Source organism: Mandrillus leucophaeus, unplaced genomic scaffold (genome assembly GCF_000951045.1).
Source record: "Mandrillus leucophaeus isolate KB7577 unplaced genomic scaffold, Mleu.le_1.0 Scaffold98, whole genome shotgun sequence".
Taxonomy (NCBI): Eukaryota; Metazoa; Chordata; class Mammalia; order Primates; family Cercopithecidae; genus Mandrillus; species Mandrillus leucophaeus.
Genome location: NW_012110696.1, coordinates 1,108,193 through 1,128,974, shown reverse-complemented (window position 1 = coordinate 1,128,974; position 20,782 = coordinate 1,108,193). Strand labels below are relative to the sequence as shown.

Sequence of the window (20,782 nt, the reverse complement as noted above, 5' to 3'; positions counted from 1 at the left end):
TGGAAACAAACAGTTGTGCCTTTTTCCTCTTTTGGTTTGGTTTGGGTTTGGCTGGGGGCAGGAGGGGCAGGGCGGGCCAGGTGCAGTCAGGTCTTGGGAGTGTCATGTCGGGGTGCCACCAGCTTCCCTTGGTCCTGTGCCTTTGGAGCCTTGGGCTCCTGGGGTTAAGGGCACTTGGGGCTGGCTGTTGGAGCCCACCAACGCCAGGGCAGGGGCTGGAGGCCCAGGGACTGCCAGTGTCTCGTTGATACTGACCTGAGCTGGGCTCATAGCAGCTCCCCCTCCTGGGGGTTCTGAGAGTTCTGGGCAGTGTGGCCCTCTCCCATTTTGGTGGCACCTGCGCCCCTGAGTGACCTCTTCCCTGGCTGCACTGCCCTGTGGGTGGTGGGACGCTTGGCCTTTCTTTGTTGCTGCCAGGACTTGGTAGAGATGGCAGGAAGGGTGTGCGGGGTGGTTGTATGCGGAACCCTGCCGCCCCTGAGGTGAGCAGAGGCACTGGTGTGCCTGCCAGGCTGGGGCGGAGCTGCCCGGAGCCCTCTCCAGGCCAATGTGCAGCTCAGTGGGGCCCTTGAAGGCCACTGGGGGGCAGATGTGTCCTCCCCCCGGGCTGGAGGCCAGGTGCCCTGGTGGGTGGCCTGCCCTGGGCCGCCTTGTCCCTCCAGCCCGGGATCTCACTGCTCTGCACGTGTGCACTGACGTGAATTTTATATGTTTGTAGAAACTGATGTAACTTCTTCTACCTCTGAAGCGCCCTCCTGGGCCCTGCTGTCATGTGGCTGGTGCGGCTTCCCCGAGTGCTGGCCCCTTGCCCGCTCCCCGTGGGCACCCACCACTCAGACTCTGCGTGGCGAGGCCCGGGGAAAGCCAGCCCGGGGCCCGGCACTGCGTAGGGGCCTGGGGCTCCTGGAATTTCTGTGTGTTTGGAAGCCTCTGTAGTGGGGAGGGTGTAAGGCGGGAGGGGCTGGCAGTGCCCGGGGCCAGAGCTGGGCGAAGGAGGACATCCTCGCTGGACGAGCAGTGCAGGCCTGACGAGAGGCTCCGGGCAGCTGAGGGCTGAGGCGCCTTGGGATGCCCCGCACTGCCCAGAGCCATGGGTCTTGCTGTACTGGGGATGGGGTGGCCCGTGCGACTGCCACCACCCAGGTGTGAGCCGCTGCAGACCTGGCTCCTGAGGGTGGGAGGCCTGCTTGTGCTGAAGCTGCCATTTGGTCTGGCCCCCAGAAGGGCTCCTGAGTGTAGGGAGTTGAGCCCCGCAGCCATGGTGGCGTCTCCCCCTCCTTCCTCCGCCCCATGCCCAGCCTTGCTTCCGGCTGGTGTCATGCCTTGGGGCCAGGCAGCAGCTGAGAAGCTGCCCCCGGAGGGAGGGACCGAGGGCTGAGTTAGTCTAGTGTGAGGGGTGGATGGCTGGCCCCGGGGAAAGGCTGGGTCTGGGAGGCCATGTGGACAGCAGGCCTGGGGCCACCCCTCTCCTGCTCTGGGTGTCCTTCTCAGAGAAGATGGCAGAAGGTTGCAGGCCCTAGAGGGGACGGGCTGGGGACGCCCTGAGCTTCCTGGCTGTGTGGTAGGTGCTGAGGAAGCTCTCTGGGCCATAAGGACCTGGCTCCCCTCTGAGAGGCCCACCTGCCCCGGGGCACCCAGGGCTGTGCCTGTGGCCTGAGGCCGGGAACTTGGTTTCCTGGGTTCTGCTGGCGCCTGGGATTTGTGGGGGCCAAAGGTGATTGCCCCGCCAGGCAGGGGGCTGTGTGGGCCCTCGTGGGGCCACCTTCTTGTCAGTGCCCGAGGGACGGTGGAACAGTTGCCCCTGCGCCGAGGGAGCCCACTGCCGTCCCCTATGAGCTGGCGCTGCAGCTGCGCACCCTGTATTGCCTGCTGACTTGCTTGTGTCTGTTTGGAAGCAGTTTCTGTTGGGCCACAGGCCTGTGTGCCTGGGCTAATGGCCGCAGAGCTGACACTTGGGGTTTGAGTTCCAGACTTGGCAGACCCTGGGATCCGCTTACTCCTCGGCGCCATGGCTGCTGTGCTTCCAATGGTGGCATGATGCCTCCTGGGGCCACAGCGGGGTGAAGGAGGGTGAGCCGGACATACCATTGTTGGATGTATTTTTTTTTTTAAAACAGCAATAATTAGCCATTTTAAAGGAGGGGTGTACCTGTGTGTGCATGTGCACGTGTTTGAGCATGTGTGTGTGTGTGTGCAAGTGGGTTCTTGATATGTGTAGTGTGAACATGTGTGCATGTGTATAGGTGTGCATGTGTGAGCGTGTGCACGTGTATGAGTGCATGTTGTGTATGTGCATAAGCATGTACACGTGTGAGCATGCATGTGTGCATGTGAGTGCACACGTGTGTACAGGTGTACATGTGCATGAGTTCTTGCGTACCTGCGTGAGCACGTGTATGATATACGTGTGTGGGTGTGTGCACATGTGTGAGTGTACATGTGTTTGTGTCAGGTATGCATGAGCGTGCACATGTATGAGTGTCCATGTGTATGCATGAGCACGTATACATGTGTGATGCACATGTTCCTGTGTACTTGTCTGAGGGGGCACATGTGTATGAATGGATGCGTGTGTACATATGCATATGGTGTATGTGTACTTGTGTATGCGTGGGCGTGTATGCGTGAGTCCTTGCGTGTGCTGGTGTATGTGTGGGCATGCACGTGTATGGATGTACATGTGAGGTGTACATGTAGTGTATATGTGTGTTGCATGAGCATGCACATGTGTGAGTGCCTGTGTGTGTACTTGCATATATGTGGCTGTGCAGGTACCTGGCGGTGGTGAGCTGGCAGTGCCCGGGGAAGCAGGTCCTACCCACCGATTCCCTGCTGGGCCCCCGGCCCTGGGCAGAGCCTCCCTGGCCCCTCTTGCCCCTCAGTGGGGCAGGGCCTCGGTGGACGGCCTGGGCAGCTCCAGGGCAGGTCCAGGGAGGCCAGGCTTGGGGAGCGCAGGGGGTGGGGTTCACCTGCTGCTGTTTGTTCCCGAAACTGTACTGTGAGCCCACGGCGGGGGCAGATTGTTCTGAGGCCCCAGATGTGCCAAAACAGCCCCCAGGGTGGGGGCAAGCGCGTTCTGAGGAGAGGGGCTGCGGGGGCCCGGGGTGGGTGTGTGCCCCTCCCCTGGATGGCCCCCAATGCTGCTGTTTTTCAATAAAACCAGAGTTGAAGGCACCTGGCTCCCGTGCTCTCTTGAGGCGCCTCCTGCCCACTGTGTGGCAGGGCTGGCTTTCAGGGATGTGGGCCCCCACCCTTCGTGCCCCAGTTTGGCCCCTGCCGCCTCCCCCTTCTCCCCTGGCCACCCCCTTTCCTCACCTTGGCTCCCGTACACCTGGCCAGGCTGCCCTGCAGCCAGCACTGCCCCCTGGAGGGAGTGTAATCTGGGAGGTGGGGCAGAGGGGCTTGGTGGCCTCATGGGCTGAGGCCCCTCCCCCAGCAGGCACCCAGCCGGGTGGGCTCTGCCCATTCACTCTCAGGCCCGGGATCCCCCTGAGCAGCTCCTGGGCTCTGCCCTCCCCCAGCTCTGTGCTTGGCCCTGGGCACTCTAACTCTTGGCAGAGAGCTTGGCCCCCAGCCCCTGCCCCCACACCATCCTTGCCACCCCAGTGGGACTCCCGGCCAGGCCCACCAGGCCCTGCTGCCCTGTCCTCCTGGGTCTGAGGTTCCCAGTTCCTGTGGTTATGCCCATCCTTGCCCTGGCAGCCCCAGCACCTGCCTGGCCCCTTGGAGGAACAGTGGTGCTGAGGGAGGGTGTGAGGTGAGTGGGCATTAGAGCCCACCAGGATGGGGGTGGACCCCCAGTGTCTGTGAGGGAGGATGCCAGGTCTGGGGTCCAGGCCGAGGGTGCTGCAGCTCAGGGCTGTGGTGGGGAGCAGGGTGTTGGGGGGGGTCTTGCAGACAGACATGGGGTGGACACAGACCCCTGCCCTGGCAGATCCCTGTCAGGATGCCAGTCTTGTTGGCAGAGGGACTCCTGGAGTCTAGGGGTCCCCCAGCTCCACAGCCCGGTCCCCTGGGCCGCTTTCCTGGTAGGGGTTTCCTTGGCCCGGCTTCTGCCTTCTCCACCTTCCCAACCCGTGCTGCCAGGCCCTCCAGCCAGGACCCTGGAGGAACCCCAAGCTGCGAGTATCTTTCCAAGGGCAGGGGCAGGGCTAGGCAGCCTTGGCCTGGGCTCAGGTAACCAACAGCAAAGCCCATCTGGGACATCCCACTGAAACTGCGGCAGGACGGAGGCCTGGGTGCAGTGGGTACATCAAGGCCTGGCGGGGCCTGGTGGGGCTCAGAGTGCTGCCCAGGGAATGGAGGCAGGGGCAGCACCACGCTGGCAGGAGGGCCCAGCAGTGGTTACAGGCAGCTCCCTGGATCACTGGGACGTCCCACCACACTGGGGGCAGGCCCGGTCACCCAGGACCCACACACATGGGAGGCGGTGAAAATGTTTTTGATGCCGGGAGAAAACCAGGCTGTCTCGGCCAGAGTGGCTGTCCTCTTCCTGGGGAGAAACCAAATGCTTCCTTGAGTCACAGGATGGGCACCTGGCTCCCCCCAGGGGGCAGGAAGCACGAAGAGGGGCGAGGCTGGCGTGGCACAGCAGCAGGACTGTGATCTGGACCCAGCTGTCCCTGCCTCCCCAGTGCCACCCATGGTGTCAGGCAAATGCTGCGTAATTGAAGGGAAGAAGGAAGGGACTTTCCAGCACCCGCGGACCACAGCAGCCAGGTCCCGGCCAGTTTACTGTGATGACCCAGGTCACCCAGAAAAGATGACCCATGTTCAGTGGGCACAGGCAAGCCGCGTGGGTGACACAGCCGCCATTTGAAAGAGGGCAGGGTGGTACACGTGGTGGGGGGGGCCACTGCTTAAACCCACAGCGCCATCTGCACCCCATATACTCACCCCGGCTGGCCTCCTGCAGTGGCACCAGGTATCCCCACGCGCAGCCAGCACCTTGATGGTGAGCCTGAGTGCTGGCCGCTCTGTGGGTGGCGCCCACAGAGGTGACAACCCTGAAGGGTGCAGGGATGCTCTTGGAGCCCAGACCCAGACCTTGGTAAGGAAGTACATGGAAGGGGCTGAGGCATCTGGGGCGGGGGTGGCCTGAAAGCAGGACCCCAGGAGCACATTTCCAGGGGCCACCACAGAGACAGGGAGCCATGGTACAGGGTGAGGATGCAGCTGAAATCCTGGCTGGCGCAGTTTTGAGCCCTGTGACCTTTTGGTGCCTCAGTTTCCCCACGTGCAAAGGGGGGATCGTGTTGGTGCCTCTGTCGCAGCCTGCTGTGAGGTGGAGGCGAGTCACAGGTGTCTTGCTGGGCTGGCAAGCGAGGCCACTGTGCATGAGGGAAGGCAGGGGGGCACGTGGGATGGGAAGAGTCTGGAGGGGCTGCTTGGAGCACTGGCTGGCTGGCGGGAGCCAGCCTGTTTGCAGCCACTGGTCACCAGCCTGCAGGAGGCTCATGGGAGAGACCTTGTGTCCTGAGAGCATGTGACCCCAGACGCCCACAGGTCCTTGGTGGCCCCCAGGCCGTGTCCATGGCGGAGGCCTGCAGTGGGTGGGCAGGCCTTCTCATAGAGGGGCTCCTCTGGTCCTCCTGATGCATCAGTCAGGAACACAAGCTCCAGGGGCCTCAGTGCCTGTGGGGAGACTGCGTTCTCTCCGTCTCAGTACAGGGCTGCACGCTGGGCTGGCCTGGGAGGACGGTGCACGCCCTGGGCCATGGCTTCCTGAAGCAAAGGGAGCCAGCAGTGGGGGGACACCACAGGGCGTCAGAGCTGGTGGCTTCTTGGACACCTGCCAGGGGTGAGCAGCTGCTGAGCCACGAGGGAGCCCTTCCCCTGGAATCCGTAGGGGAGAGAACCAGGAGTGCCTACCCTCTCTGGAGTGTCTGGCCCAGACCCAGCCTAGGTCACTCCCATTTTGGGGCACTCAGCCCTGCCCCGGCCAAGTGGCTGGGGGTTGTGGACGCGACATTTCCCACGCACAGGAAGAATTCACTCAGACAAGGATGAGGAGGGCTTTGCACAGGCATTTACTCCAGGGGATGACAGGCCACCCCAGCCCCATAGGGTTAATGCGTCCTGGGGCACACAGAGCTGGTGACCTTGGGGAAGGCCACACAATGGACTGCTGGAAACCAGTTCTCTCCTCCCACTGTTGCCTGGGGCTACAGACAAAATGAAGGCGAAAAATGCGGGGGCGGGGGGTGGCTGCTGACAGGGGACCCGGGGGTAGCCAGGCTGTTGCTGGGAGACTCAGTGTGACATGGGCCTAGTGGAGGGCCCCAGGCCTCCTGCAGTGGCAGCAGGTGTCCCCATGAGCGGCCGGCACTCAGGCTCACCTTGAGGGGTACCTGCAGATGGCAGCCAGAGGTGAGCCTGAGGCCTGGGCCGGCCATCCCCAGCCACCTCCCAGACCCCACGCAGGGGGACAGGGCCTACAGCACACAGGTGCACACTTCCAGACACGTGATCAGCCACACGCACACGTGTGCATACACGTGCACACTCACCACACTCGCCCAGTAACAGGCGTTTGCCACATCCACCTCCCAGTCACGACACCTCGATCTTGGCGGAGGTTCCCCCACCTGCCAGGGCCTCTGTGCCAGTGGGTAGGCTGCGGCCGGCAGACAAGGTGCCCTTGGACGGGTGCGTGTGTCCTGGGTGTGCTTGCCCCTCAGGGTCCTGCCCCCGAGAGGATCGGTGGTTCCTAGAGGCCAGGAGAGCCCTCCCCGGGGTCCCTGACCCTGAGTGGACCAAGCCTCCACAGCTCTTGACAGGGAGGGAGGGGTCCAGCCCCACCTGCTGTCCCTGTTCACTGAAGTGAGCAGAGTCGGGTGGGGCTTCCCAGCTTCAGGGACCGTGCAGCCTCCACTTCTGTGCCTGCTGTGGAGTGGCCATCTCTGGGCCAGGGCCATCTCAGGGCTGGGGCTGCACCCTTCGGCCTGGCTCTTCTGCTCTGGGGGTGCTGGCCTCCCCTCACCCTGGGCTCCGTGAGACTGGGCAGGGTTGGGTGTCCCCTCACCTGAAGCTGCAGCTCCAACGCCTGCACCTGTTCCAAGGACTCCATGGTCCTCCTGACGAGAGCTAGAGTGCGGGAGAGAGAGGAGGCCCTGCTGGTCCCTTGGCCTTGGGGCCTGGGAGCCCAAGACAAGAGAACTTCCAGGCCCAAGTCCTGCCCCGACCCCCGAGCCCCCTTGTTTTTCCTGTATCCACTCGGTCACCCAAACCAGCTGTGGGACCTTAATGCCCACAAGCAGCCCCTGAGTGCCCGGCCCCTGAGGCTGGGTCCAGCTCCCTCGGCCCCGTCTACAGTCCAGGATGCCTCTCGCAGGCCCCTTGGCCCTCGCTGCAGCCCCTCCTCCTGGCCTGGCCCGCCACGCTGCACTGGCCCTCACCCCTACCCCTCCGGCTCAGCTCACCCCAGCTGGGGGCCGTGGGGTGGGGCAGGCGTCATGCCAGCTCTGTTCCAGAGCCTCTGGGGCTGGGAGGAGGGGGGAGGCACAGGGAGCCCCACCAGCCAGAGCCACCAGGCACACAAGAACCCCCAATCCCCACTACTGCCGGGTGAAGTTTGAGGAAACCGTGGCTTTGTACCACGGGCAGACTGGCATTGGATCACCATGCAGCAGTGGGGCTCAGGGCCCTGAGAAAAGGAAGGCCTGGGCAGGGGGTGGGGGCGGGGGCAGGACCCGCAAGCTCAGGCTTTCTCAGGGCTCGCTCTGAATCCTTGAGCCCCTGGATAAACATTCGTTCAGTCCTTTTGTGCTGTGTGACACCGCAATGCAAAGATGGTGGCAGGAGCCCTAAGCTGTGGTGGGCACCACCTCAATTTCCAGCCCTGCTGGCCCCAGCAGAGCCAGGGCCTCCCTGGTGTGTCCTGAGCCAAGGCCAGTGGCCACCTGAGCTCTGTGGCCCTCAGTGTCTTCTGTGCAGGAGCCGGTCACTGTCTGCAGGGAGCTGTCGGCCAGCAGGTGGGCATACGGCCCATGTGCACGGTGGGGAGCCCTGCAGAAGGACCTGGGCCGCCCTGGGGACCTTCTTATGGGGACAAGGCTGGAGAGCCGATGCAGTTCAAGCTGGACCATTGCTCCTCATGCTGGCTGGGGCTACCCCGAGTGTGCAGAGAACGGGCCCCTCCTCTGTGCCTGGTGGGGTGGTGCTGTTGACTGAGTGCGTGATCCCAAGCAACTGCTGCTCAGAGAGGGGCAGCAAGCGTGGGGCTGAGCTGGCACTCAGTTGGAGTGCTCCCTGTGGGGCCTCGGGAGGGCAGGCAGGGCAGAGATGCTCGGCACTACACGCCGCCTGGGAGACACGACCTGACCCCCAGCCCTTCAGGGATGGTGCAGGCCCTGCCCAAGCCCCAGTTCCCCAGGTCCTGCAGTCCCTGGCCCTGAGTGCTCTTGAGAGAGAGTGCACAGGCTGCAGCCTGCCTCAGGAGCTGCCAGGCCAGCTGGAGGAAGCTGCTCCCGGGAACAAGGCCGTTTGGGAATGTTTTCTTTCCTTTTTTAACCTACAGCTGAGCACACGTTATACTTGTTAAATGGTCACGTAAGATGGGTGTGTTTTCAAATGAGTGGCTGGACATAGTTTTCAAGTGGCAGAGCCCTGCTTTAGGCTGGAGTGGGCTGGGTGGGCACCAGGGATGGGAGCCTCACACCCCTAAGGGTAAGACCTGGAGAGGGTGGGGCTAGGAGGGCATGGTGACCACCACTCGAGAGTTGGTGCCCGAAGCTTCCAGCCCTGATGCTCCCGTGCCTCTTCTCCCAACACGTGAAGCTGCCCTGGCCATTTACAGACCTGGCCTGAAGAACTGGGGGCACAGGTCCACGTGGGCACCTGCCCTCACCTCTCCCCTGTGAGGCCAGAATGGGAGCCTCCATGGGACCAGTGGCTGGGTGTTGTGGGGAGGTCCTGGCCCTCCCAAGGGAGACAGAAAGAACCCCTCAGCCTGACCGCTGGGGGTGACTCTGCCTGAGCTCACTCATCTATGGGCTCGGCAGAGAGGGGTGGCCTGTGGGACAGGATGGGACCCAGGCCTGAAGTCTGTGCTGAGCCTGCGGGGCCTCCGTGACTCCAACACCCCAACAAGAACACCTGCTGCCCGCTCCGTAGCCTGGCCCCAGTCACCTGGGTGGCCCTAGTGCCCACTCCCCATCTTTCTAGACCCCAAGACACAGAGGCCTCGGGCCGCAGACAAAGCAGCCTTGGGTGTCTGCAGCTGCTCTCCGGAGCTCCCGTCAGCTGGAACACCTGGTGCTCTCGGGGGCGGAGCCCACTTGGGCCTTTCAAGGGCCCCCAAACCCAGGCTGGCCCCTCTGCCTGCCAGGACCCAGGTGACATAGCAACATGAGGTGGGGCAGCAGCCCGGGGGCTTTCCTGGGCTGTGCCCATGAAGCATGGAGCCTTCTCTTAGCTGTTCGTGAAGACCAAGCAACGCTGTGTTGTCCCAGGACTACCTGCACACTCCGGGATGCCCCAGGGCTACCCGCACGCTCCGGGATGCCCCAGGCTACCTGCACACTCCGGGATCTGCGGATCTTCCACTTCAAACAGCAGCTCATCATGGATCTGGGCCACCAGCCTGGCAGGGAGGGAGGGGGTCACCTTGGGAGGCCAGGACTGTGGGGTGGGGGCTCAGGGTTGCATGCAGAGGTGGGGGCCCATCCCCAAGGTTTCTGAAAGGTGGTTCTGGCACTGGGGCCCAAGAGGATGTGGCTCCGTGAGGCATGGGGAGGACCCAGCCCATGGGCACCACTAACCCAGCCCATGGGCACCACAGCCCATGGGCACCACTGCCTGAGGTCACCCACTGTCACCAGGACAGCTCTGGGGAGCTGGGAGAAGGGGTGATAGGGAGACAGCTGGGAGAAGGGGTGGTTGGAAGTGACTCTGGTCAGCTGCAAGGAAGCAGGTGGCACACCCAGAAGGAGGGGCTGGGCGCCCCGTGTCCGCACCACCCAGGTTGGTCCCGTGGGGCTGAGCAGTTCGCGTTCTGAAGTCTGGGCAGGGATGGAAAACAGCCCTTCGCGAACTGTTGTGGGGCCTGACGTGGGCTGAGCCTCATGAACAACATCATGGGTTCCTGTGCCCTGAAGGCTTCTCGGAGAGGCGGGGTGCTCATTCCTGGCTCCTGCCTCGCTCTGGTGAGCATCCAGCCAGCCCCAGCCAGGCCCCAGCCAAGCCCCACCCTTCCCCAGCCTCCTTCATGGAGCCCCTCAGTGCCCCTCTCAGGGCGTCAGCAGGGAGAGCAGGTGGGACCTGAGTGGGAGGAGATTCCGGTGAAATGCACTGCCGGGGGCAGGTCCCTGGGGCAGGGCTTACAGATTGAAGTGCAAGTTCAAGTGTGCACAAGGTGGACGGATCATGGCTCCAGGCGATCAGCTCTTAAGGGCCCACACCACGCTGGGCACAGACCCAGCCGCAGCTGGATTTGGCCAGGGTGCTGTGGCTCCACATGCTCCTTGGAAATGGGTGATACACACCTTGGGCAGATGATGCCTCAAATCTTGGTGATGTGAGACCTCTGCTGAGGTCTGCTGCCCCCAGACCCACTGCCAGCCTCTCATGTCGGGTGGACACGGGCAGCTCACCCTGTGCCCTCGGGAGGGGACGTGCGGTGTGGGAGACTCACAGGATGAGCTGCTGGGAAGGATGGGGTGCCAAGGGGTCCCACACACTTTGTCCTCTGTGTGACCTTGGCTCTGTCTCCTGGATTGAGCCTTCATGGGCAGGGGTCACGTCCTATCTTCGACCCTGCTGCCCGTCCTTGGCCGGCACAGACAGGGGCACAGCGGGCCCAGGGCCCTAGGGAGCTGGGCTGCCAGGGAGCCCTCGCCGGGCAGTAGTCACGGGCATGTGATGGAGAGCCCCAGCTGGGATGAGGGGAAGCCTTCAAGCCCCAGGGTACAGGTGGGCCATGCTGGCACTTTCCGCAGGGGATGTGGACTTTGCAACAGCGATTTCCGGTAACCTGCCCCAATCCGCCCTTCCTCTCTTTCTTCACATTGGTCCCTTTGTTGCCGGATGAGGTGGAGGGGGGGCTGTGTCCTCAGCTGCAAAGGACATTTCGCAGGCTCTCTCTCAGGCAGGGTGGCCCAGGACCGCATTCCCTCCAGCTCGCAAGGAGGCTATTTTTTTTTTCCCCCCTTAGCAGGGAGGGAGGTGAGGAGTGGGATGGAAAAGGAGACTCCAGGAAAGCTCCTAAAAGGGAAGGCTCTTTAAAGGGCTGACTGTAAAGGGCTGCCAGGGGCAGATGCTCTTCTGACCACTACTACTTTCTCCTTTTGCCTGGAAGGTGTGATGGCTGGAGCAGCAACCTCCATCATAGCACCAGGAGGGAGTGGCCAGGGAGCAGAGGGACTTTGGTCCTGCTGCTCTGCGCCTCTGAAACACAGCAACCACTGTTCTCTGGACTTCTCATGATGGGAGAGAAATCTACCTTCTGGAGCCTGAGCTATTGTAGCTTGGGCCTGTGTCCCTGACGGCCAAGTGTCCATCCTCCTGGGTGTACATCCACAGCACACTACGTGGGCCCAGACAGTGGTACAGTGGTGCTCACACCCTGTACCTGGCAGGCTGCCCCCAGGGAGCGGGAGGTGGGCCTGTGCTGTATGTGCAACCTCTGGCCAGGGGCCGTGGACACTGCCCTTCCAGAAGTCAGAGGGGTGAGAGAGCCCCAGGCTGTCAGCACCAGCGAGCTTGTCTTAAACTAACTTCAAGGCCTCGGGCAGAAGTCTTTGTCTCCCAAGAGAACTTACTTTTCAAATGGGCAGAAACCTCAGAAAAGGCACTTGTAACTTTTTCCAGATTTAGCAGAAGCAGTTTTCACACTTCTTGAAATTACATTGTGAAATTCTGAGCTGCTGGTGTGGCAGGAACCTAAGAATAGGTGTAGTTGTCAGTCACTTACACATCATTCTCGCAGCCAGTGAGACATGACCGCGCTTCTAATTGGGAAATGGGGCACGGGTGAAAGAAGAAGGATGTCTGTCGTCTCCGTGTGGGGTAGAGGAATGCAGGACCTTGGATCCTGTTGTGTTCCGGAAGGGAGTGGACCTCTGGTGCAACTCATATCCCTGTTCCTGAGAGGGGTCGGTCACAGAGCTGCTGTGTTCGGCATCTGGATGGCCTCACTGAGATCACTGCACCAGTAGGAGAATGTTCCAGAAGAGCCTCACTGCGTTGCCCTGTCTGGGGCCTGCAGGGGCAGCTTCCTTGCAATGGATGCCCCCAGCCCTGCTGAACTGTTTTGTGGACTCATCCTAAGAGTGTGGATGCATGGTGGCCTCATGCAGACCCGCCTTGAGAAGGCCCAGGGGAGGGACCGTCACAGCACTGACACGTTCTGAAACCCAGGAAGGCCTTTCATAAAGGGCCTGCATCAGAAGAGACAGGACAGTTGAGCCATGGCACAGAGGCCTGTGAACACTGGCCACTGGCCTCCTGCTCTGAGCCCGACCTCTCTCGTCTTTTTAGGGTCTGGACCGAGAGGCACGAACAAATGCCATTTCTCTATCACAGGGACTGTGGGTGGTGAATGGGGACTGTCCTGTGGCCCCAGCCCACCTGGGCAGACCCTTGGGGTGGCCAGATGAATCTTTTTTGTTGTTAGACAGAATCTCGCTCTCGCCCAGGCTGGAGTGCAGTGGTGCGATCTCGGCTCACTCTAGGGGCACCGTGTGCCTCCCAGTGATCGAGTTTCATGCCTGCTGCTTCAGGCAGAGATGCCCGGCCACACTGAGTCTGCACCCGTCCCTTCCAGATGCCATCCACAGCTTTTCACATTACTCCTGGAAGAACAAATTACGTTCACAAAACACAGACCATGGAGTGCCCAATATTCCACACGAGTCTGCTTTGCATTTTGCTATGAGAGCATTTCCTCGTGACAGCCAATGGTTGATAATAGAAAGACGACCAGCGGGTAACTGTGTTCCTGAGTAAAAGTGTCTGTGTCCAACTTTCGGAAGGACTCAGTCAGCAACAGAGAAAGACCTCAGCTCCTCACATGCCAACTTCCTTTATCAATTCCACAAGGGTTGAAAGTGAACCGACTTTTTCTTTTTTTGAGGCAAGGTCTTACCCTGTTGTCCAGGCTGGAGTGCAGTGATGTGATCATGGCTCACTGCAGCCCCGACCTCCCAGGCTCGGGTGATCCTCCCACTTCAGCCTCCTGATTAGCTGGGACTACAGGTGTGCACCACCATGGCTTGCTTTTTTTTTTTTTTTTTTTTGGTAGAGACAGGTTTCACTATGTTGCCCAGGCAACACATATGTTGGTCACAAACTCCTGAGCTCAAGTGATCCACCCGACTCGGCCTCCCCAGTGCTGGGATTACAGGTGTGAGCCACTGCACCCAGCCTTGAATCAACTTTTCTAGACTTGCAGTATCTTAGAGGCAGGACCACCATTTGGCTTTCAGTTCCTGCCAAAACTAGCACAAGCTGCTCATACCCTGGGAGAAGCTATAATTTACCTGCAGAAACTGGAAGTGAGCTGGGTGCATGGATTTCAGGACACCAGGAGAACACTGTGCGGCACTAGAGGCTGGCTGGCATCAGTGTGTATGTATGTGTGTGCACAGGTGTGTGAATACACGTGTGTGTCCATGTGTGTGCATGCGTATGGGCACATGTGCTTATGTGTGCGTGTGTGCGTGTATGTGTGCGTGTGCATGCACACGTGTGTGTTGGGAAGCAATGCAGATGGCAGTGAGATGGGGCAGGAGAGGACTGAGAGTGAATCTTTTTTTTTGTTGTTAGAGTCTCGCTCTCGCCCAGGCTGGAGTGCAGTGGTGTGATCTCGGTTCATTGCAACCTCCACCTCCCAGGTTCAAGCGATCCTCCTGCCTCAACCTCCTGAGTAGCTGGGATTACAGGTGTGTGCCACCATACCTGGCTAATTTTTGTATTTTTAGCAGAGATGACGTTTTGCCATGTTGGCCAAGTTGTTCTCAAACTCCTGACCTCAGGTGATGTATCCGCTTCAGCCTCCCAAAGTGCTGGGATTACAGGTGTGAGTCACCACGCCCAGCTGAGAGTAAATCTAATGCCCCACTCCTGCCTCCTGACCACTTCAGTTACTGCAGAAAGCAGCACTGATAGCCCACAGCCCAGTGAAGCTGCAAGCAGAGCCTCTGGGGCAGTGCTTAGACCCTGTGGGGTCTCAGGTATCCTCCCTCCCTGGGATAACAGCCTGGGCTTCAGCCTCCTTCTGGGCTTCGTCTCCCTGAGGTTTTGGGTGATTGTGGACCAGAGGAAGTACCCAGAGGGGCTGCAAGGGGAGGAGCCAGCTGGGGTTCGGTGGACTTAGGGACCACCCCCTCCTCTCCATTGCTGGGTGTCACACCTTGGCCTGGGCAGGGCCATTGCTGGGGACACAGTTCTGCACAAAGTCACTGAGATCACTGGAACAGCACAGGCTTGAAAGCCACAGTGACAGGAGGGAGTTCGTGAAGACATAAGGAGGCCACTTTTAAAGAGAGATGAGGGATCTCTAATAAGGCAAAAAATCATGCCTTGAGAATGTAAAATAACCTCAAAAGCCAAGAGAAAGTTGTAAGCTCAGATGTTGTAAAGTTGTAGGCAGAACATGGGTTTGTGTAAGCTCCTGCAAGGACGTTTGTGATGAGATGGAAAAGAGAGGCCACGGGTAGGCAGGACCCACAACCCAAAGTCAGGGGTGTGCACACTGGGGAGGCCTGAGCCACATCTTATACTCTAGAAGCCTCTGCCTCAGCCCACCCTGGGCTCCCCTCCTGGATGCATCTGCAGTGGCAGGTGCACCCTGGTCTGCAGAGGCTGCCCCCATGGGACTGGCGCCAAGAGCTTTAGGGCCCTTAGGGTGGGGGTAGGAAATGTCCATGGTGGGTCAGAGCGCAAGAGGCCCTTCTGGGGGCTGACACTGTGGGGGGCTGAGGCGGCTCAGCTCCCAGAAGGGGCTCCGGGATTCCTGAGGGGATCCCCCACAAGGGGAACGAGGAGAGGAGGTGTCTGGGTGGCCATTTCCAGCAACCCCAGGGCCTTGGTTGGCAAGGAGGAGGTGGTTGGTTGAGGGCTGCTTGTCCTCTGGCTGCCCAAACTCTTGAGGTATGTGCCCTGGGGGAATAACTGAGGCAGGGACAGAGGCCTGAGAGAGCTGTGGCCTGGGGGGCAGCCACGGTGCAGCCTCCACCACCAAGGCACGTCTGAACGTTGGCTCTGGGCTCGGGGCTGCAGCCAGAGCTGGACGTGGGGCACACTGCCTGGCATTGGTGGCAGCAACAGGTAGGAGTGGGGACAGTTTGGAGTTCCCAGGGTCCTGCTCAAGGGGCTGAGGGGTTCACCTGCCTCTGGGGTGGGCAGCCCCAAGGGGTGCCCCTGTGCTGTGCAGACACCCTGAGGAGGAGGGGTCTGGGGGAGACAGCATTTCTGTCTGGAAAGGCCTCATCTGCGCCCCATGCTGGTAGACGGCTGGTTGCTGTCTGCATGCCTGCTGGGGGTAGCCCCCAGGGCCTGCCACAGGCTGAGAGCCTCAGGAGGGGTTGGGGGCCCGGTGAGCAGAGATGGTGAGCAGTCAGAATCGCGAGCCCCCAGAGGGTCTTCCCGCAGAACACTAACCCTCCCATCCAAGCCCTGGGAAGGGCTGGGTCCCAGGCAGGCTGACCGCCACCCACTGACCTGGCCGTCAAGGTGCGGGAAGTGGCCACTGCAGTGAAGACACGGATCATGGCCAGCTTGCAGAGGTCAGCAGCGGAGCCTGTGGGGCACGTGGTGCTGTCTTGAGGTCCCAAGGCACACGGTTCATGGTGCACTCAGCATTTGGCACTGTCGCCACAGCTCTCACGGCACCTCCACACAGAGGTGCTGGCTCTGAGCTGTCTGAGTGCCAAGGCCACAGACTGCAGGCAGATACTTCATCCTTGCTCCTCCCGCCCTCTTGCTCCTGCAGGGCACCTGGGTTTTGGGTGCCTTATTCCCAGAGGCCTCACCCCTGCCAGGCATGCATGGAGAGGATGGAAGGGCCTAGGCCAAGCACCAAAGGACCGAGCTCCAGGTCTGCTAAACCCTTGAAGCCTCAGCTTCCCACCGCAGAGATATGGGAAACAGTACTGCCTGGGCCCAGCTCTTGGGGGAATCATCCTAGCTACAAAGATGACTGTGTCCCCTCACGCCCCTGACAGTAACTGCCAGGCAGGACATGGGTAGTGTAAGCTCCTGCAAGGAGGTTTGTGATGAGCAGGAAATACCACATCAGTGATCAGTGGGTGCCACCAGCCCTGTGGCTGCTAAAACCCAAGAAGCAAATGGACACAGAACTACAAGGTAAGAGGCTTCCGTACCTTGCACCACAAAGTTCACTGCCTGTCGCTCTGCTTGTGCCCGGAGTTGCTGGTCATGAGCGTGAATCCTTGGCAGGGGTCTCCTTCTGCCCATGATGGATACCACATAGCCTGAGTCACACAGAGCAAAAGCAGATGAGGGACAGAAACAGGCACTGCAGCAGGTGCAGCTCCCTTGGGCCAGGTCCAGAGGCCCCAGAGAGACAGCCACACTGCAGTGCAGACTCCGAGCCTCCCCTGGGCCCTTTGAGTCTATCGCAGGGGCAAGCGGGCTCTCCAGTGGGAAGGCAAGGGTCTGCTGCTGGGCACTCTGCACATTTTTTTTTTTTTTGTGATCTTGGCTCATTGCAGCCTCCTCCTTCTGGGTTCAAGCAATTCTTCTACCTCAGCCTCCTGAGTAGCTGGGATTACAGGTGCCTGCCACCACGCCCAGCTAATTTTCTGTATTTTTAGTAGAGACGGGGTTTCACCATGTTGATCAGGCTGGTTTCGAACTCCTGACTTCAGGTGATCTGCCCACCTCGGCCTCCAAAGCACTGGGATTACAGCGGAGAGCCACTGCCCCTGGCCACACTCTGCACTCTCAGCTCTGCACTCTCCTGACTTCTAGCTGCACCTGGATCTCATATAGGATGAGGGAGGGCAGCTTTTGCAAAGTCATGTGGAGGCCTTGGGCCCAGGCCAACTCTGAACTGTGTGGAATGGAGGAGAAAGGGGTCAGCCCATATCCTCAAGGAGGGGCATGTCTGAGTCAGGTCCACACCCTGCACTGGGCAGATCCAATCTTGTGTGGCCTGAAGTGTATGCGGTTTGGGGGCTCTTTTTAAGAAAATGACTATATTCCTGACCAGTGAGGACTTCTGCCTTAACTAGGTGTGGGTGGGAAATAAATCCTCCACCTGTGACTGAGGATGAGAAGAATTTCCCACATCTGTAATAATCAAAGCGACAAGGGATTGAGTACCTACTACATGCCGGGCAACACGCAGGATTCCTGAGAGGGACTGGCACGAGGACCCGAGACAGCTTCTGCTCTGACCTGGTCCCTTTCCGCTCCTGCTGTTTTGTCGGTCTAGTGAGTTTTGACCGGACGCTGGGCACTGAATTTTACGTTGTTGAATGCTGGGGTGTGCTGTCTTCCTTTTGAGGGTGTTTTGGGAGGCTTAAGTTACTTGCCAATCATCCTGATCCTTCTGAGGTTTGCTTCTAAGCTTTGTCAGAGTGGATTTGGAATAGTTGTAATCTAGGGCTAGTCCAGACCTGTCTCTAAAGTGTGACCCTTCTGAGGCCTCCGCTGAATGTCCCAGGCGTCTAACAAGGACTCTCTGCTCCGGATGGTCAGAACTCAAACATGTCCTCGTTCCACGTGAACTCTGGAATCATCCAGCTTACTGCTCCCAGCAGTTTCTGTGCTTAGTCCCGTAGCATTTCACTCAATGTATGTGTATCTTAGTGTTCAGAAACAGACACAAGGGGACTCCTTGAAGATTTACAACGCGCTCTCTCTCTCTCTAGCTCCCTCCTCTCTGACACTCTGACTTGCAAAATACAGCTGCATCTGCCTCCCCAGCCTGGATCCATGTCTCCTCCACTCATTGAGACCACTCTGCAGTCTGCGTGGCTCCCCCTCCACACATGGGCTGTGCCTCCAGACACACGGCGTTCACAGGACTCAGCTCACTGGCGTCTTTTCTCTCAGATACAAGAGCAATACGCTACCCACTAGCTAGTGTTGGAAACGGCTGCTCCAGGTATTTTGCCCCGTTTTCTGGTTCTTCGTGGTGGGTGCAAAGTCTGAAGCCAGTGACTTCCTTGTGGCCTAAGGCAGGTCTCCTGACTCCATACATTTCAAACCTCATTTCTCCTCCACCTAGTGCTACCAGTGCCAGTGCCTGTAGCTCCTGTTCATACTTGAGATGCCCTCTGTCCCTGGCCTTTTGTGGTGATGCTCGCATGGCACCAGTGCTCCTGGAAGCCACTCTTGTGCCTAGCACCACAGGATGGCTAGCACCACACCACACAGAGAAAGCAGGGGACCACAGGAGCACCAGCAGGAAAATCCACATTAAATGAGTTGCCAGCTCAACTGGCTGTGGCCCCACTGATGCCACCGGGCATATAAAGGTGTGTGGTGGAGAAAGCCAGAGCGGTGGAGGCAGCAGTCCTAGCCGAATGTAGCTGAAACACTTTCTTTTGACATGTTTACAAAATGTAGAAGGACGTGAGCACATTGCAGGGCCTCTCCCAGGGCCTTGGGACGGCCAGCATCAGAGTAAGTCTGCTCCAGCTGGGGCGGCCAAGTGCCCTGTGAAGACCACTGACCCCTGAGGGCTGGTGGCCAGAGAGGCATCTGAGATCCCAGCTGGCTCCTAGCTTTTGATGCCTCCTTGACATCTCTTACGTGCCATTCTCCCTCCGCCCCTCCTCCGTTACTGTGTTAATCCCTGCATGCTTCTAGATTATTCTCAGGGGTGGCTTTGACTGCACCTCAAATCTCTTTCCCACATCGTGACTGGAATCATTTTCGAAGGACAAAGCTCAGGTTCTTTCTGCATGGAGTGTCATGCGTGGTCTGGGTTTACCCAGCCCTACCTGTTCTCTGGCCCACCTGCCCATGCTGGCACTCCTCCTGGCCCTTCCTGTCTCTACTCAGGTCGCCGGTTCCATGAGGTGGAGGCTGGCACAGCTCCCTTGGGGCCTCTGCGACTGCTGTGTTCCTCTCACACCTGGATGCCACCTCCTTGTCCTTGTCTGGATGCTTGTGGGTTTACCGTGTCCCCCAAGGACTACAAGCTCCATGGGAGCAAGCAGCTTGTGTCTCAGGTGCTGGAGAGGCCCCCCTTCCAGGCTAGCATGGGCTGTGGCACAGATGCTGCCCACCTGCTGTCAGACCAACGAGGAGCCTGTAGCAGGGCTGGCCGGAGCTCATGGGGCTTGGGCACGGGCCCCAGAGTGAAAAGTCATCAATGAGTCACTGGGAGAGGCTCACGGAGAGGGTCTACGAGGCTGCACACAGACACGGCCAGCACCCAGAGGCAACAGGTCACAGCATCCAGGATGCTGGCCCTGCTGAGGCCAACTCTCCGGCTGATTTCCTCACTCCCAACGACTGCTGAGTGCTGTGAGTGCTCTTCCTGTGTCTGTCGTTCATCCTCCTCTTTGCTGTTTATTTCATTAATTTCTGCTCTCCCACTGATTTCTTCCCTTTTTTCTCTGCTGCTCGTTTCCAGATTTCTTGTGTAGAACACAACTCATTTATGCCCACAACTTTCTCTTTCTTTAAAAAATACTCCTTTAAAAGATTCCTTTGCTTCTGAGTGAGGCGTCAGCTTAGCCACATCCCAGTTTCTGATGAGATACTTTTACTTTTAATTTATTTCTAACATTTTTTGTCATTTTCTTAGGATTTCTTTTTTTAATCCTAAATTATTAGGAGTATAATCAATTTCCAAATAGGTAGGTGGAAGGATGGCTACACATACTCAGACATACATGTATGAAAACACCTTTTCATTGCACTGTGGTCACAGAATATGTTCTACTTGATATTCTTTGAAATTTATTTGGGTTTCCTTTGTGACCTGATTGTGGTGATATTTGTAAATATACCAGTGCTTTTCACAAGAATCCATGTTTTCCCTTTCCAGGTGCAGGCTTGTATCTGATTTTACCTATCTGCCCACCCACCATCTAGTCACTCAAGTTTATGTTCACTGTGTTGCTTCAAGCCGCCCAGACTCTTGTCCCTTCTCGTGTGGAAGCTTCAGCCCTATTTGTCCAACAAGAGCTGAGGATTCACCCAGGCCCCGAAACCAACCTCAGGACCCAGGGCCCGCCCACACACCACCCACCCAGCTGTCCCCGTATCCTCCCACAGAGGGTGGGCAGGGAGTAGGAAGCTCTGGTTGTGGCCAACTCACCTGTCTGGTGACACTGGGCAATAGCTGCTCGGGCAAAGTCCTTGATTTTCTTGTACTTCTGCAAAAAACTCTCCAAAAACTGGGCAGCTTCCTGAACAGGAACTCCAAGGCAAGCAGCAAGCCTCTCCTTCCCTGTCAGTCAGAGAGACACATGTCAAGGCCTCACTCACACCGGCCGTGACCGTGTGCATGGGCTCAGTGAGTCAGGTCCAGTTGACAGCACTGGTCTTTTCTGATGGGTTGGGATGCAGTTGGTGTTGGCTTTACAAGCTGGGTGCTAGGTGCCGATCAATCAGGACTGGGGCCTGTGAAACATGTATTTATTCAGTGATACTAACTCAGTGCCTGCCAGGTGTTTCAGGTAATGTGGTGATGAAGTAGACACGGTCCCTCCTCCCAGTGCAGCCAGTGGGAGACCCAATTCCAGAACTGCGGAGGTTAGAGTGGGGCACAGAGGAAAAGAGGAAGGGGAGGTTCCATGGTCAAAGTATGAGAAAATGGTGCTCAGGTTAGAGTGGGGCACAGAGGAAAAGAGGAAGG

The 20,782-nt window shown here is 58.9% G+C and overlaps 1 protein-coding gene across 2 annotated transcripts in view; it reads right to left on the bottom strand.

The window, feature by feature from the left end:
• Positions 1-5,968: 5,968 nt before the first annotated feature.
• LOC105532652 (HAUS augmin-like complex subunit 3) overlaps positions 5,969-20,782 on the bottom strand; it is a 191,743-nt gene continuing 176,929 nt past the window's right edge. The window contains exons 20-25 of one of the 2 annotated variants that reach the window (XM_011970855.1): positions 20,243-20,374; positions 16,323-16,433; positions 15,661-15,739; positions 9,516-9,583; positions 7,025-7,086; positions 5,969-6,350 (exon numbers count right to left, since the gene is read on the bottom strand). In XM_011970855.1, coding sequence (XP_011826245.1) covers positions 6,165-6,350; positions 7,025-7,086; positions 9,516-9,583; positions 15,661-15,739; positions 16,323-16,433; positions 20,243-20,374 — 638 coding nt within the window. In that variant the 3' untranslated portion in view covers positions 5,969-6,164. The remainder of the gene's footprint in view (positions 6,351-7,024; positions 7,087-9,515; positions 9,584-15,660; positions 15,740-16,322; positions 16,434-20,242; positions 20,375-20,782) is intronic. The other variant, XM_011970856.1, reaches the window with a different exon arrangement.